This window comes from Pteropus alecto, unplaced genomic scaffold (assembly GCF_000325575.1).
Source record: "Pteropus alecto unplaced genomic scaffold, ASM32557v1 scaffold1279, whole genome shotgun sequence".
NCBI lineage: Eukaryota > Metazoa > Chordata > Mammalia > Chiroptera > Pteropodidae > Pteropus > Pteropus alecto.
Genome location: NW_006443126.1, coordinates 326,354 through 340,193, shown reverse-complemented (window position 1 = coordinate 340,193; position 13,840 = coordinate 326,354). Strand labels below are relative to the sequence as shown.

Sequence of the window (13,840 nt, the reverse complement as noted above, 5' to 3'; positions counted from 1 at the left end):
TGTCCCCCCCTACCTCGGCACGTCCCGCGGGGTCTCCCGCCCCGAGATGCACGGGCGAGGGCGCATCTCCCGGACCCTGGCCCCTCGAGGGGTACGCTGGCGCAGCGCCACTCCCACCCCTACGACCCCCCAGAGGCGTCCAGCCAGGAGCCCCCCACCCCACGCTGCCAAAGTGCTTCGAAGTTGCGATCCCTCCGGTTCCCCGCGAGCAGTGCCCACCCGGTGGGCACCCGCAGGTGCTTTTTCCGGGCCTGGGAAGGGACCCCTGCCACGACTGCCAGTCCATGGACGGGCCCCTTGGGAGCCCCTAGGCCCCCGAGGGCAGCGCCTGCAGCCAGGCCTGGAGCCCCGGCCCCGCCCCGGTTGCCTGGGCCGGGCCTCCCCACCATCTCCCCTGGGAGAGCGCCTCATTCCTGCCCTTCACTTTCTGCCGTTACCTTGAAGGTATTTATAGGTGGAGAGGACAACCCCCACCCCCACGGCCTCCCCAAGGTCCTCATTTCTGGACCAAGAGCCCCATCCGTCCCTTTTGCGTGCAGACTAGAGGGATCTTGGGAGGGTGGGGTAGAGGAACCCAGGCTGGGTGGTGTGCAGGAGCAGTAATGTTGGGGGGAAGTAAAGGGGTTAATGCTGGGGTCACTCGAGGCTGCGTGTGAGGGTGAAGGGGTTAATACTTAATACCCTAAGGTCGGGTGTGGGGGGAGAGCTAGAACGTGGGAAAAGTGCAGGGGTAATGATGGAGGGACTTGACATAGGATATAGGATCAGAGTGTAGAAGTGGCGGGTATGCATGCTAAGGTGTGGGCATGAGGTATATGCATGTGCATTGAAGTGAGGGCACAATTGGGGAAAGTGCAGAAGGGAGGCATCTGGGAGAAGTGATAGGATTAATGCTAGAAGAAAACAAGGTGGCTGAGTGCATCTGTAAAGATGGGTAAACTGAGGCAGAACAGGCTCTTGATAAAGAGAAGCATTGTTGGTGGTGAGACTGAGGCATGCTGACGATAAGAGCCATCTAGGGTACACTGTGTGTGGATAGGGCCTCAGCACCATTTACTTAGCTCACTTGGGCTGGGAGATAAACTGAGGCACTGGGCTGCAAGGGTGAGGACTGTGGCTTCAGGGAAGGAGAAATTGAGGCAGAGTTTCTTTCCTACTTCTCCTAAGCACCTGTCTCTCTGCCCCCAGACCTACAATGCCTCACTGAGCCAGCCAGGAAGCTGAGTGGAGCCAAGCAGAGAGAATCCATGGATGGACCCCTGGCAGGCGGCCTGGCCACCCCAGACCGTCCTCGAGGCCCAGAGAGACTGCCTGGCCCAGCACCAAGAGAGGACATTGAAGGTGGGGCTGAGGCTGCAGAGGGTGATGGTGGCATCTTCCGGTCCACTCATTACCTGCCTGTCACCAAGGAGGGCCCCCGAGACATTCTGGATGGCAGAGGTGGCATTTCTGGTAAGAGGGTGGGCCCTGTGGCCCTGGGAGAGCATCCAGTCCCATGTTTCCAAGGCTCAGAGAGGGCCAGGTCACCCAGCCCAGCTGCAGCTGAGTTGGGATTTGGGTTCTGCTTGGGTCCAGAGCCTTCTCTTTGCACTCTGCTTAGGTTTCCATTTTATAATTGTGAAAACGGACCTGCGAGCCGATGACCTAACCAAGATCCCCCAGTGGGTGGTAAGGAGCTGGGATTTGAGCTCAGGTCTGTCTGGCTCCCTCCTTTGAGCACACTAATGGGGTCTAGGTCCCCAGCTTAGCACCCCAAGCTCCCTGCCATAAGCCCACTTGTTCCACAGGCGTTCTCTGCCTCAGCAGTCTATCCTGGCTCTCTCTTGCTGCACTGTTTTTGGTGAGTTCTGTCCCTGAGCCATGAGGCAAAACAGCTTGTGCCCTCTAGTGGCTGGGGAGAGACTTAGTAATCAGGGATACTGAATGTCCCTTTGTGCCTCAGTTTACCCAGAAAAAGGGGCTCTCACACCATTCCCACCTCAAGATTTGTTATTCATTAAATGCTCAGCACCTACTATGTGCCAATCTCTGTTCTAGGTGCTAGGGATACAACTTATAAACAAAAGAGATACAAGTCCCTGCCCACAGAGGCCTGACATTCTAGTAGGAGAGACAGACAACAAACAACTAAATAATAAGGGCAGGTAGAGACAAATGCTGTGAAGGTATTCAACAAAGTACCAGGCCCGTTCCTGGAGAACCTGGGAACACCTCCCTGAAGGGGTGGAATTTGAGTGGAGCATGGAATGAATGATGGGAAGGGCAAGCCAGGTGGAGGGAATGGCAGGTGCAAAGGTGAGAGGGAGCCTGGTGTGTTCAAGGACCAGGCAGGAGCCTCGTGTGGCTGAAGAGTGGTGGGTACAGTGCAAGCTGATGCACCAGATATATCTCCCTTCATTTCCTTGGCCTGCCTTGAAGGCCTTGGTTTCCTTGTAGTACCCTGTTGGGGGATTTCTACATGCCAAGCCCTTTACGTGACTATATGTCATTCTCAAAAGAACCCTGTCGGGGGTAGCCTTGATTATTATTGTCCCGTGTTAGAGTTGAAGAAACTGAGAACCCGATTGGGTTAAGTTGCCTAAGGTCACAAAGCTAGTCAGTAACCTGGCTTGACAGCCCTCATTCTTAACCACCATGCTCTGTCAAGGCATTCTTGACTTGCCCCCACTAACCCTTAGCAATGCTTGTGGGGCTCAGATATTTACAGAGCATCTTCCCAGGGCTGGGCATTGGGCACAGCCAGTAACCAAGTGCACGCAGCATCTTCACTCTCATGGACCCTGCCATCTGGAATCATGGAGACAGATCAGCTGCCAGGTGTTATGACTACAATGGGGGCAGCCCAGCCTGGCCCTGCCTGGCGGGGTGTAGGGGGCGGGGTACATCCAGGAGTCACAGATGAGGAACAGTGAGTAAGGCAATGGGCTCCACATATACATGGCATGAAGGTGTCTGGTGGCACCTGAAGGTATCATGCAGGGGGATGGCAGGGTGAGACCTATGGAGTATTAGTACTCAGGGAACCATAGCAATCCCCTTCTCCAAACCCTTAGTAACCGAGGCTGAGAGAGAGACAGGGCCCTGTCCTAGGTCACATGGCTGGACAGGGCACTCCCAGGACCTTGACTTTGTGGGAGCCCCAGGGAATGGGCGCTGGGATCCCAGGGTCCTCTCTAATTCTGGTTCTGAGGAATTGGGTCCTTCTTCTCTACCTGGCAAATGCTCCAGGTGGGTAGGTAGGTGTGTCCTCATGGCCCCCCAGGGAATCAACCAGGGTCCAGTGCATGTGCCTGGGGAGGAGGGGATTGTGGCTGCTAAGGGGGGCCAGGCCCACCCTTAGTGGTGTCCCTGGGCAAATAGGGGCATGGGAGCAAGGATGGCTTGAAGTAGGGTCTCAGCCTGAAGGTTGGAGAAGGGCCTGGGCTTCGGACACGGCGTTCCCCCCGCACCTCCTGCTGCCCTCTCAGCCTGCTCCACCCCCCTTCCCTGGCACAGGCACCTGCCCTAGGAGTCTTGTGATGTCTATAAATAGGAATTGTTTCTGGGGCTGCTGTTCCACCCGAAGCCTGGGCCCTCCCTCAGCTCCATCTAGCCCTTGGAGTCCCCCAAGGAGACCCCTGGAATGTCTACCTCCAAAATTCTCCGCCTGGACATGGATGCATCCACTGCCTCCTCTGTCTTCCAGTATGGCCATTGGCCTGGAAACCCCAGAGCCTCCCTGCAGCTGCCCACTCAATGTTTGGCCTCTCTGGTTGGCCTCCCAGGTGCAGCCAAGGTTTGGGTGGCTAAGATGGTCCACATGGATTGACGAAGAGTCTGGTGTGTGCCTGGCATTGAAACCAGGGTGCCAGGGGACGAACAACGCATCATATCTGCCCTCATGGGGCCTCAGGCTGGGGAGGAAATCAGAACATGGAATGAGCGGAGGCCTAAGGCTTTGGGGCCAGCCTCCAGCTTCCAACCTGGGGTGTCTCTGAGCCATCCCCAACCCCCACTCCCCCGCCCAGGCACTCTTACCTTCTTCTTTCCCCACTACCACTGCCTCTCTGGATGGAGCATTTATTGTGATTTCCTTGGCATCAGTCACCTGCCCTGCGAGACTGGGTTGATGGCTGTTTCCACCATACATAGGAGGAAACTGAGGCTTAGAATGGGAAAGGCATGCCCTTCCGGTCACTGCTGAGCCTTAAACTAGTATCAACTGACTCCAAAGTCTAGATTCTTGGCCCTCAGCCATGCTGCCTGACGTGGTTCGGGCTGCTCACGGACACCCTTCTTGTATTCCCTTTCTCATTTTTAAACCTCTCGGGGACCCCAAAAGGCGGAAGTCCATGAGGGCCCCTTGGCATGACCACTGCTGAGGGCTGCGTCCTGGGTGCCTTGTCTGACCCATAGAGACTTCTGGATCCCCACCAGCTGGGTGAGCCCACTGGCCCCCAGGTGCCTTGGATACGGGGTCCTACTTGGCCTGCTTCCTTCAAAGTCACTGCCACTAAAAATAGGAGCCTCACTGGAGCTGCTCAAAGAGGCCAACACGGCTCGGGGGCTCATGGAATTCTTAGACAACGGCAATCGCAGAATCCTTGAATCTGGGACACCTGGAGTCTCAGAAGCAGGATGCCTGGACCCTGAGACTAGTGGCTGTGCTGGCGCCTGTTGCCAGTGAACTGATTGCCTCCTCCTGAGAAGCTTCTGATGCTTGTGGTCTTGCTCCCTTGACTGGTCCAGGTCTGGCTTTTTCAACTATCACACCCTCTCCAATACCCCACCTGCCCCATCCTTCATCCTGATGCCGGCATATGTATCCAAGCATACCCCTGGTCTGGCCCTGCTCCCCATTTGTCTACAGCAGGGGTCCTCAAGCAAGGGATGATTCTGCACCTAAGGGACACTTTAGCTATATTTGGAGACATTTTTGGTTGTCATGATTGCAGGGGGCAGGGCAGGGGGCTACTGGCATGTACTGGGTGGAGACCAGGGATGCTGTTCAACATCCTGCAATGCACAGGGCAACTCCCACTGAAGAATGATTGGCCCCAAATACGAATAGTATGAAGAATGGTAAATTGCTCTGGACAACGAATTGCTATATCCCCATCAGCATCCTCACCTTCTAGAGGCCACATGACAGTTACAGCCCTTCTCTCAGGCTCAGCAGATCAATCCTTGGGCAGTGATTACAATTTTCTGACCCTTCCACCCATCCCTGCCCGAACTTTTAATTCTTTGGCTCCTGACAGTCAGCTCTCACTGTCCTGGGCAAATTTGATGATAGGGGATTGGAAAAAGAATGAGCCTCGGCACTAGTCCATTCCTGGCCCTTCCTCAAATTGAAGCTAATTCAGCAATTGCATCTGTTGGGCTCTGGACGGGGTGCAAGTTCCCCCAGTGTGTTAACCTTGGCCCAGGCCATTGGCAGGAGCCCCGACTGGCATGCTTACCCGCGTCAGGCGGGGGCGGTGGTGGTGGCAGACAGAGGAGACACAGGCTAGAAGCCCTGTGGTCGCTCCCGGCGTTGGCTCCACAGGTGATAATGGAGAGTTGGCTCTATCTGTGCAAGGGGTCCCAGGAAAGGGATATAGGCCTAGAATGGGGTCTGGAAGGCAGGGTCAGGACATCCACAGCTCGGGCTAGAGGGCTGTTCACTCATCATCTGGCTAGTATTGATTGAGCACCTGTTGTGTGCCAGGCACTGGATGCTGCAGTGAATGAGGCCGAAAAGGTCCCTGCCCTCAGGGAGTGCTTACATCTTATCAGGGGACACAGGCAAGCAGTTATCCAGACAATAAACCAGGCAGTTTCAGAGAGTGCTAAGGAATAAACAAAATAGGCGACAAGAGAGAAAAATCACAGGAGCTCACTTTAGCAGGTGGCTAGGGAAGGGTTCTCTGGGGCAGAGGAGTAGCCAGTGCAAGGCCTTGAAATCAGAGTTAGGTGGGCTTGAGTCTTCAGGAGCAGTCAGTAGAGTGAGTGAGGGATGAGGAGAGAGAGGTGAGGCTGGAGAGACCTGCAGAGGTCTGACCTCGCAGGCCCTTGTAGGTGGTGGTTTACAAATCTGGTTTTTACTGTAGATATGAGCCAGGTGAGTTTTTACCAGGGTGTGACTTTTAAAATTCACCCTGACTGCCCAGTAGGGACAAAGAGAGGAGGGTTTAAGGCACAAGCCCCTGGGGTTCCCCAGGAATGATAAGGGGACTCCTCCAAGGAAATCCCTTCAAGGCTCAGGAATATAGAGGCCAAAGGCCTCTCAGGGGAGAGGGGTGGAGAGCCAGCAGGGCCCTCCCAAGGTGCCCGGCAGGGCTCCTGGAGCTGGGGTACAAAGGGCCCCAGCCAGGGGGACCCCAGCCCCTCAGGGTCTCCCCTCTCTGTTGCAGACGGGCAGCCCCATCCCGGCCTCAGCGAAGCCCTCCCCCGTGCCACCTCCGCCACCCATCGGATCAGCAGCTGGTGAGTGCCATGCTGGCCCTGACCTCAGGGAGGGCAGGGGGGCAAGCAAGACGTGTCCAGGCCCCAGAGAAGCCCCTGGGAGTAAGAAGGGAACAGGAGGGAATCAGGAGAACAGAAAAGGTGGTGGCTCCCTGCAGGCAAGCCCTTGGGCATGTGTAGGGGTTGCGGGGAGGACTGGGATGAAAACAGACGGTCAACTCTCATTATCCCTGCCAGGAGCAGAGCCAGAGGGGCAGGAACCTGGAAGTTGGACCCTTGGAGTCCTCACTCTGCCAGGTGGCCCTTAGAACGATGCCAGGCCTCTTTGAGCCTCAGTTTTCTCATCTGTAAAGTCCCTGAGATGCATTTTACAAACTTGCCTTGAGTTTCCAAGGGATGTTGGCTAGGAGCAGGAATTGACAGCAATGCTGATGCCAGTGCCCCTTTATTAAAAGGTGTGGCAGTTGCCAATATGTAATAATGCTCATATCAGTATTAACAGCTCTCCGTTATTGAGTGCTTACTGTGTTCTGAGCTCTCGGCACAGGTTTACCCCACTCAATTTTTGCCACAGCCCTCGGGGGAGATAGTCCCGTTAGTATCATGTCACTGATGGGGCTTAGAAAGTATGATCGACAGCCCTTTGTGCAGGCAGGATCTTGAAAATGAAGGGAGATGGATCAGGAATAGTCATAGTAGGAACCACATTAGTCATGGACTGACTGGGAGCCAGGCATTGGGCCAAGCGAAGCGTTTCCCCAGCACTGAGTTGTGTCATCTTTACCTTATACTACATGTGGTCAAAGTTCCCTGTTGAAGGGCTATGGTTGGGATCATTTAAATGACCACCTGCCAAGTATTAAGTTTTCTTTGATTATGGGTGTGAGAGAGTTCCTTAGATGTTGCACAAGGGTGCAGAAGCTCCTGGTTCTTGGGACTCGTCCCATTTTTAGGGTTGAGAACAGAGGCTTAGTGAAGTGGCTGCACCTCCCCACTCCCATAACAGAGGTCAGGGTCACTGGGGCCAGAGGCTGAGTGGGGAATTGCATTTCTCCTATCTCTGCTCTTCCAAGAGTGAAGGTGCAGGGGCAGGGGTGGGGGAACTATGTCCCGTGAAGCTGTTCATGCCACAGAGTTTCAGCAAATTTGCTGGAAAGGTGAAACTAAATAAACTAAATCATCCCAGTTTGAGGAAGACTAAGACAAAAGCACCCTAGAATATGAGTCAGAGCCTTGGGCCCTCCGGAGGGACAGATGAGAGTTGATTGTGCCACCAGACTTAGGGACACACTTTGTGACCCCAGTGTGGTCTCTGCACACTCACCCGCACTGCAGGAGGGCTGGGCTACATGTATGGGTGCATCCTAGGAGCTGAATTTGGATTTTGGCCCAATGGCTTTGGAAGGGTCCACGTGTACTCCCCCCACCTCCCGCCCTCTAAGGTCACCCTTGGGCTGGGTCTCTGGGGCCTGTCTCAGACTGCCTCAGAGATACCCCTCCCCTGCCTGAGGAAGGGGAACTGAGGCCCATGGCTAACCTGTTCCCATTGGCACTTCCTTACAGCTGCTGGGATGGAGGCAGCCTGGACTTCCGGCCGGGTTCCCCACCACCCCATCTCCTGGGCCACTTCCCTGGCCTCCCTGATGGCCAGGGGTCCTGGGAGCATCCCATGGTCCAGGAGGCCGGGGAGGGCATCCCATCTGAGCGGAGGTTTAAGGACTCTGTCATTGTGAGAACCATGAAGCCCCATGCTGAGCTCCAGGGCTCTAGAAGGTTCTTACACCACCAGGGTGAACCGAAGCTCTTGGAGAAGTCCCCCCGGGGCCACTCCAGATTGGACTGGCTCCAAGATACGGATGAGCAGGCCCCAATCCGGGACTCAGGGCTGCCCCTGGACCTGCCACCCCCACCACTGCCCTTCACCTCCTTCAGGACAGTGCTGGTGCCTGTGGAAGACACCATGAAGACCTTTGATGTGGCCATGGTGGGCACTAGAGAACACCTGACGGACCTGGAAGGGCTAGCCCAGTCATCCGCCGAGTGGGGCCTGCCACGGTCGGCCTCAGAGGTGGCCACGCAGACCTGGACAGTTAACTCAGAGGCATCTGTGGAGCGGCTACAGCCAATACTGCCTCCGGTCCAGACGGGGCCCTTCTTATGTGAGTTGCTAGAGGAGGTGGCCGAGGTGGTGACCAGCCCAGATGAGGATGAGGATGAGGACCCAGCTGTGTTCCCATGCGTCGAGTGCAGCATCTACTTCAAGCAGAAGGAGCACCTTCTGGAGCACATGGGCCAGCACCGCCGAGCCCCAGGCCAGGAGCTCCCAGCCGACTTGGCCCCGCTGGCCTGTGGTGAATGTGGCTGGGCATTCGCTGACCCCAGTGACCTGGAGCAGCATCGGCAGCTGCACCAGACCTCCCGGGAGAAGATCCTTGAGGAAATCCAGAAGCTGAAGCAGGTCCCAAGTGATGAGGGCCGGGAGGCAAGGCTACAGTGCGCCAAGTGCATCTTTGGCACCAGTTCCTCCAAGGCCTTCGTGCAGCATGCCAAGCTGCATGCACGCGAGCCACCAGGCCAGGCTGCCAAGGAGCCCTTTGGCGGTGGCAGCCCTGGCCCTGACACTACTGCCCTTGGTTATCAGCCTTATGGAGCTTCGTCAGGCCTCAGTGCCTGCATTTTCTGTGGCTTCCCAGCACCCAGCGAGAGCCTGCTCAGGGAGCACGTGAGGCTTGTACATGCTCGTCCCCACTGGGAGGAGGATGGCGAGGCTTTCGAGGAGGACCCTGCCAGCCAGCCTGGCACCAGCCAGGATGCATATGCCCGCTTCCCTGAAGCCACTGAGGACTACTTTGGCAATGCTGAGCCACTCTTGGCCCCCTCATGGCAGGAGAACCCTGCTGGATACGACCCCAGTCTGGCCTTTGGCCCAGGCTGCCAGCAGCTGGACACAAGGGATTTCCCACTGTCAAAGCCACTCCTGCGTGGCTTGGGCCAGAGGCCTCTGGGAAGGCCAGCCTTTCCCTCACCACTAGCATCCACCCCCTATTCCTTACAGCCCAGTAGAGGCAAAAATATTGTCCACCTGCAGGGGCTTCCAGCCCAACTAGGGGACCAGAGGCATCCCTGGAGCGAAGAGGAAGAGGAAGACATACAACTGGCCTCGGAAATGGACTTTTCCCCCCAAAATGGGATCTTTCCACCCCCAGCTGTCCCTGGCCTCATCCCAGAGCCAGCCCTGGAGCTGAAGCGGACTTTCCGAGAAGCCCTGCAGGCAGCCGAGGCCTCACCAGCGCAGCAGCAGCAGCTCCGTGAGATGGTGCCAGTGGTTCTAGTGGCCAGGCTAGGGTCCCAGATCCTGGCTACGGAAGCCAGGGCACCCCCAAGGTTGCAGCCAGAGGAGTTGGGGCTGGGGGCCACCCACCCCCTGGACTTCCTACTCTTGGATGCACCACTGGGCAGCCCACTGGGGCTGGATGCACTCCTGGATGGGGACCCAGCGGTGGCGCTGAAGCACGAGGAGCGGAAATGCCCCTACTGCCCCGATCGCTTCCACAACGGCATTGGCCTGGCCAACCATGTACGCGGCCACCTGAACCGCGTGGGCGTCAGCTACAACGTGCGGCATTTCATCTCTGCCGAGGAGGTGAAGGCCATCGAACGCAGGTTCTCCTTCCAGAAGAAGAAGAAAAAAGGTAGGGGGACTTCAATCCAGCACCCATCTCCTTCCAAGGCCCCCAAGACGCATGGCTGAGCACCTGAGTCTGAACCACTCAACCCTCACTCTAAATCCTCCCATAGTACCAAGCTGGGGTGAAGTTGGGGCCTCCCCCTGGGAAGATCTGGGAGCAGCCACAAAGGCCACCACATTGGTGGAGGTGTGGGGATGCCCCCATATGCTGGCCCTTCCAGAAGCTGAAGGAAGAATTATAGGCAGAGGGTCAGCCCCAGGCAGGGGATTTCATTGGTTCCTTCATTTGACAAATATTTATTGAGTGAGGTCCCCTCTGTTCTGAGCATTGGGGCCACAGCAGTGAATGAAACGGCAGTCCCTGCTCTCCTGGAGTTCATGGCCTAGTCACAGCATTGGTAGAACCCTGGCTGGCTTCAGAACCCCCAGGGCTCCCTGTGAGGTATACAGAGTCCCAGGGACCAAGGTTCTGATTCTGGAGGTCTGTCTCCAACACGAGTACCCTGGGTAGTTCTGATGCTGGCAGACATGGAGCCCACTTGGGGAGGTTCTGGTATGGTGTTTGAGAGTATGTGTGTGCACATGCGCTGGGGGTGAGGGGCAGGGGGAGACAACCATGAAATCAGGCAGTTATGATGTTGAGTGACCAGGGCTGTGATGGGGGAAGCTCAGGAAAAATGAGCTCTAGGCACAAGAAGGGTCTTAATTAAACACTCACCCAAATGATTCCAAATTCACAACTCAAGAAATGTTTGAGGGTGTGGTCCCTAATGCAGCAAGCTGTATGAAGGAGGAATGTGGCAGGTCAAGAGAGAAGACTTCTTGGAGTTGGGGGGACATAGGAGCTAATGCAGGCAGGCACGTAATCAGCAAAGGGGAAGGGAGGTATCCAGGTGAGGAACAGTACCAGGTGTGTGACCTTCTGAGGGTGAGCAGCCCCCCAGGAGAGGGGAGGGCTGGGGCTGGAGAGTTAACCCCTTTTCCCTCCCAGGTAGTCCATGTCTTCTCTCTCTCCACAGTGGCTAACTTCGACCCTGGCACCTTTAGCCTGATGCGCTGTGACTTCTGCGGGGCTGGCTTTGACACGAGGGCTGGCCTCTCCAGCCATGCCCGGGCCCATCTGCGTGACTTTGGCATCACCAACTGGGAGCTCACTGTGTCGCCCATCAACATCCTGCAGGAGCTGCTGGCCACCTCGGCTGCTGAGAGGCCCCCCAGCCCCCTTGGCCGTGAGCCTGGGGGACCACCTGGTGGCTATCTGACCTCCCGCAGGCCCCGCTTACCTCTCACAGTGCCCTTCCTGCCCACCTGGGCTGAGGACCCTGGGCCAGCCTACGGAGATGGTAAGGGGAGAGAAGGCGGGCAGGTGTGGAGCCCTGACCTTTCCCAGGAGCCCAGAGGGACGGAGGGATGGGATGGGGGCAGCCACTCCATTTTCCTGAAGGTGTTTCAAGTCACTCTACAAAGTACATTGACAACTGTCCTCACAACTGCCCTGCCACTTAGGGCCCACTTCTGTTTTTCTCAGGGGCTGGCCCAGGGCTCCTCCTGGATCCAGTTCCACTCTTCACTGCCTGACAGTGATTTTAACATATGCTTACTGAGCTCTAGGAGCCGGATACTGTTCTAAGCACTTTACAAACATGAACTCGTGTACATCCTCACAACAACCCGATAAGGCGGGTATGATGATCCCCATTTTACAGATGAGGAAACTGAGGCACAGAGAGCTTACTTAACTTACCCAAGGTCATACAGCCGGAAGTGGTGGAGCTGGGATTTGAAACCCCAAGCAGGTCAGGCTCCAGATCTTTGTTCTTAATGACATCTTCTATCTAGAGTTTGGTAGAACTTTCTGAGATGATGGAAATATTCTCTCAATATCTGTGCTATTGTACATATGGCTATTGAACACTTGAAAGGTGGCTAGTGCTATGTTAGTCCAATCTTACTGGACAGTGCAGATCTAGAATCTATTGTAGATTTTCAATGGTGCCTACTTTGTCCGGCAGCAGTGATAATCGCTCCCATAATTGAGTGCTTGCTGTGTACTAAGGTTTCATCTCATGTGTGCTGCAAAGCAATTCCATGAAGCTAAGGATTGCTGTGTCCTGTTTTATGGATAAGGAAACTGGGTCATTTGCTTTGTCACAGCCACAAAGCAGTAGCACTAGACTTCTGAACACTATGTTTGGTGGGCTCTCCAATGAAGATGGCATGGGAAATCCAGAAGTAATATTTTGGTGAAGGGGCTGGGCACTGTGGAGAGAGCGGAAAGGTGAAAGACCCAGCCTTGCAAAGCCTGGCTTTGTTGGAGCCATTACTGAACCTCAAAGCCCAGGCCTCAGCAATGAGGAGTAAATGGGATTTGGGGAATGGAGAGGGTGCCTGAACACGGGGAATTGTCTAGGGGCTGAGACTTCCTTCTTTGTTTCTCCTGTCTGGAGCTTCCAGGGTCCTACCTAGATCTGTACTCTGGGATGGGCTTGTCTCATCTGCAAGCCCCGTTACCAGTGAAAGGCACTTGAGGGTCTGCAGAGGGGAGGGTGGAGCTACGAAAGCCCCATTTCTTCTTTGGACGAGAAAATAGTGACTGGTTGAGGTCACACTTCAGGGAGAGGCCGAGTGGGAACACGTCTTCAGGCTTCTTGCCTCTGCTGAAACTCCCCTGGGCATTCGACTCCCACTCCTGGGTAGGTTTGTGGTGTCTTAGGGGTGGCTGGGAGGCACAGCTGGCAGTTTGTATGCTCCAGCCCTGCCCCTTTCTTTCTCTGTCACTCCCACAGAGGCCTGAATGTCAGGCTCACACCCCTTACACACCCAGTATTCAGGTTCAGTTCTGGCTAAGCTGTTTCCACTCGAAGACCAATGTGCCAGACCCCCAGTTAGTACTGAAAGAGGCAGCTTTTGGGTGTGATCAGTCTTTCAGTGAACACCGGGTGTGGGGGAGTGACTGAGGAGATCCTGGGAGCCTCGCTTTGAGGAAGGATGCCCAAGATTAAGAGTAGGTCTGTGCAATGGCCCTGCAAGGCTGTCTTAAAAGCCTCTTCCACCCCTTCCTAAGTGGGCTGTAGGGGGCGGGTGCCAGGTTGGGGGCGGGCCAACGGTCAGGTTCTGGCCCCACCCAACTGTCAAGGAACAGCGTCGGGGCAATCGGCTTGGTGTTAGGGAGAAACGGGTTGTACTGAAAATGCGGTGCCGGCTGAATGGGGAGTTCTGTAGGACTGTGGGACAGTGATGTCAGCATGATGTTGGGGGGAGGGGAGAGCAGTCCTCGTGGTTGGGAATTCAGGATCCCCGACGCGGAGGGACTTCCAGGGAATGGAATGGATCAGGGTCCTGGGGTAGGTCCTAGCTCCGCCTGTCGTGGCTCTGGGAGCCTGGTGTAGATGGATGATTCCCAACCTAGCCTTAGGGCTGTCCTGGGTAGGGGACAGTATCCCAGCCCGTCAAGGCCCGGACTGGAGTGGCCGTTGACGGAGTGTAGGAGCGTGCGTGCGTGCATCCGCGAGCCAAGGCGCGGGCAGGGCCGGGACCAGGACTAGGGTTTCGCTCGCGGCGCTCGGCGCTCGGTCGGCCGCCCTGGGCGCGCCCCGAGGGGCGGGGCGGAGCGGGCTCGGCTGTGTCGCTCGGTACTCGGCTGCTCTCGCCTGGAGCGGCCGCCCCGCGTGCGCCGGAGCCAAGATGGCCGCCTCCACCGCCCAGTGCCGAGTGACAAAAGCGGAG

At 56.3% G+C, this 13,840-nt stretch overlaps 1 protein-coding gene across 5 annotated transcripts in view; it reads left to right on the top strand.

The window, feature by feature from the left end:
• Positions 1-295: 295 nt before the first annotated feature.
• Positions 296-13,840, top strand: part of WIZ (widely interspaced zinc finger motifs) — a 25,883-nt gene continuing 12,338 nt past the window's right edge. For 2 of the 5 annotated variants that reach the window (XM_015598227.2, XM_015598226.2), the window contains exons 1-5: positions 296-444; positions 1,189-1,452; positions 6,375-6,447; positions 7,990-10,118; positions 11,134-11,457. In XM_015598227.2, coding sequence (XP_015453713.1) covers positions 1,248-1,452; positions 6,375-6,447; positions 7,990-10,118; positions 11,134-11,457 — 2,731 coding nt within the window. In that variant the 5' untranslated portion in view covers positions 296-444; positions 1,189-1,247. The remainder of the gene's footprint in view (positions 445-1,188; positions 1,453-6,374; positions 6,448-7,989; positions 10,119-11,133; positions 11,458-13,840) is intronic. The other 3 variants (XM_015598225.2, XM_015598224.2, XM_015598230.2) reach the window with 2 other exon arrangements.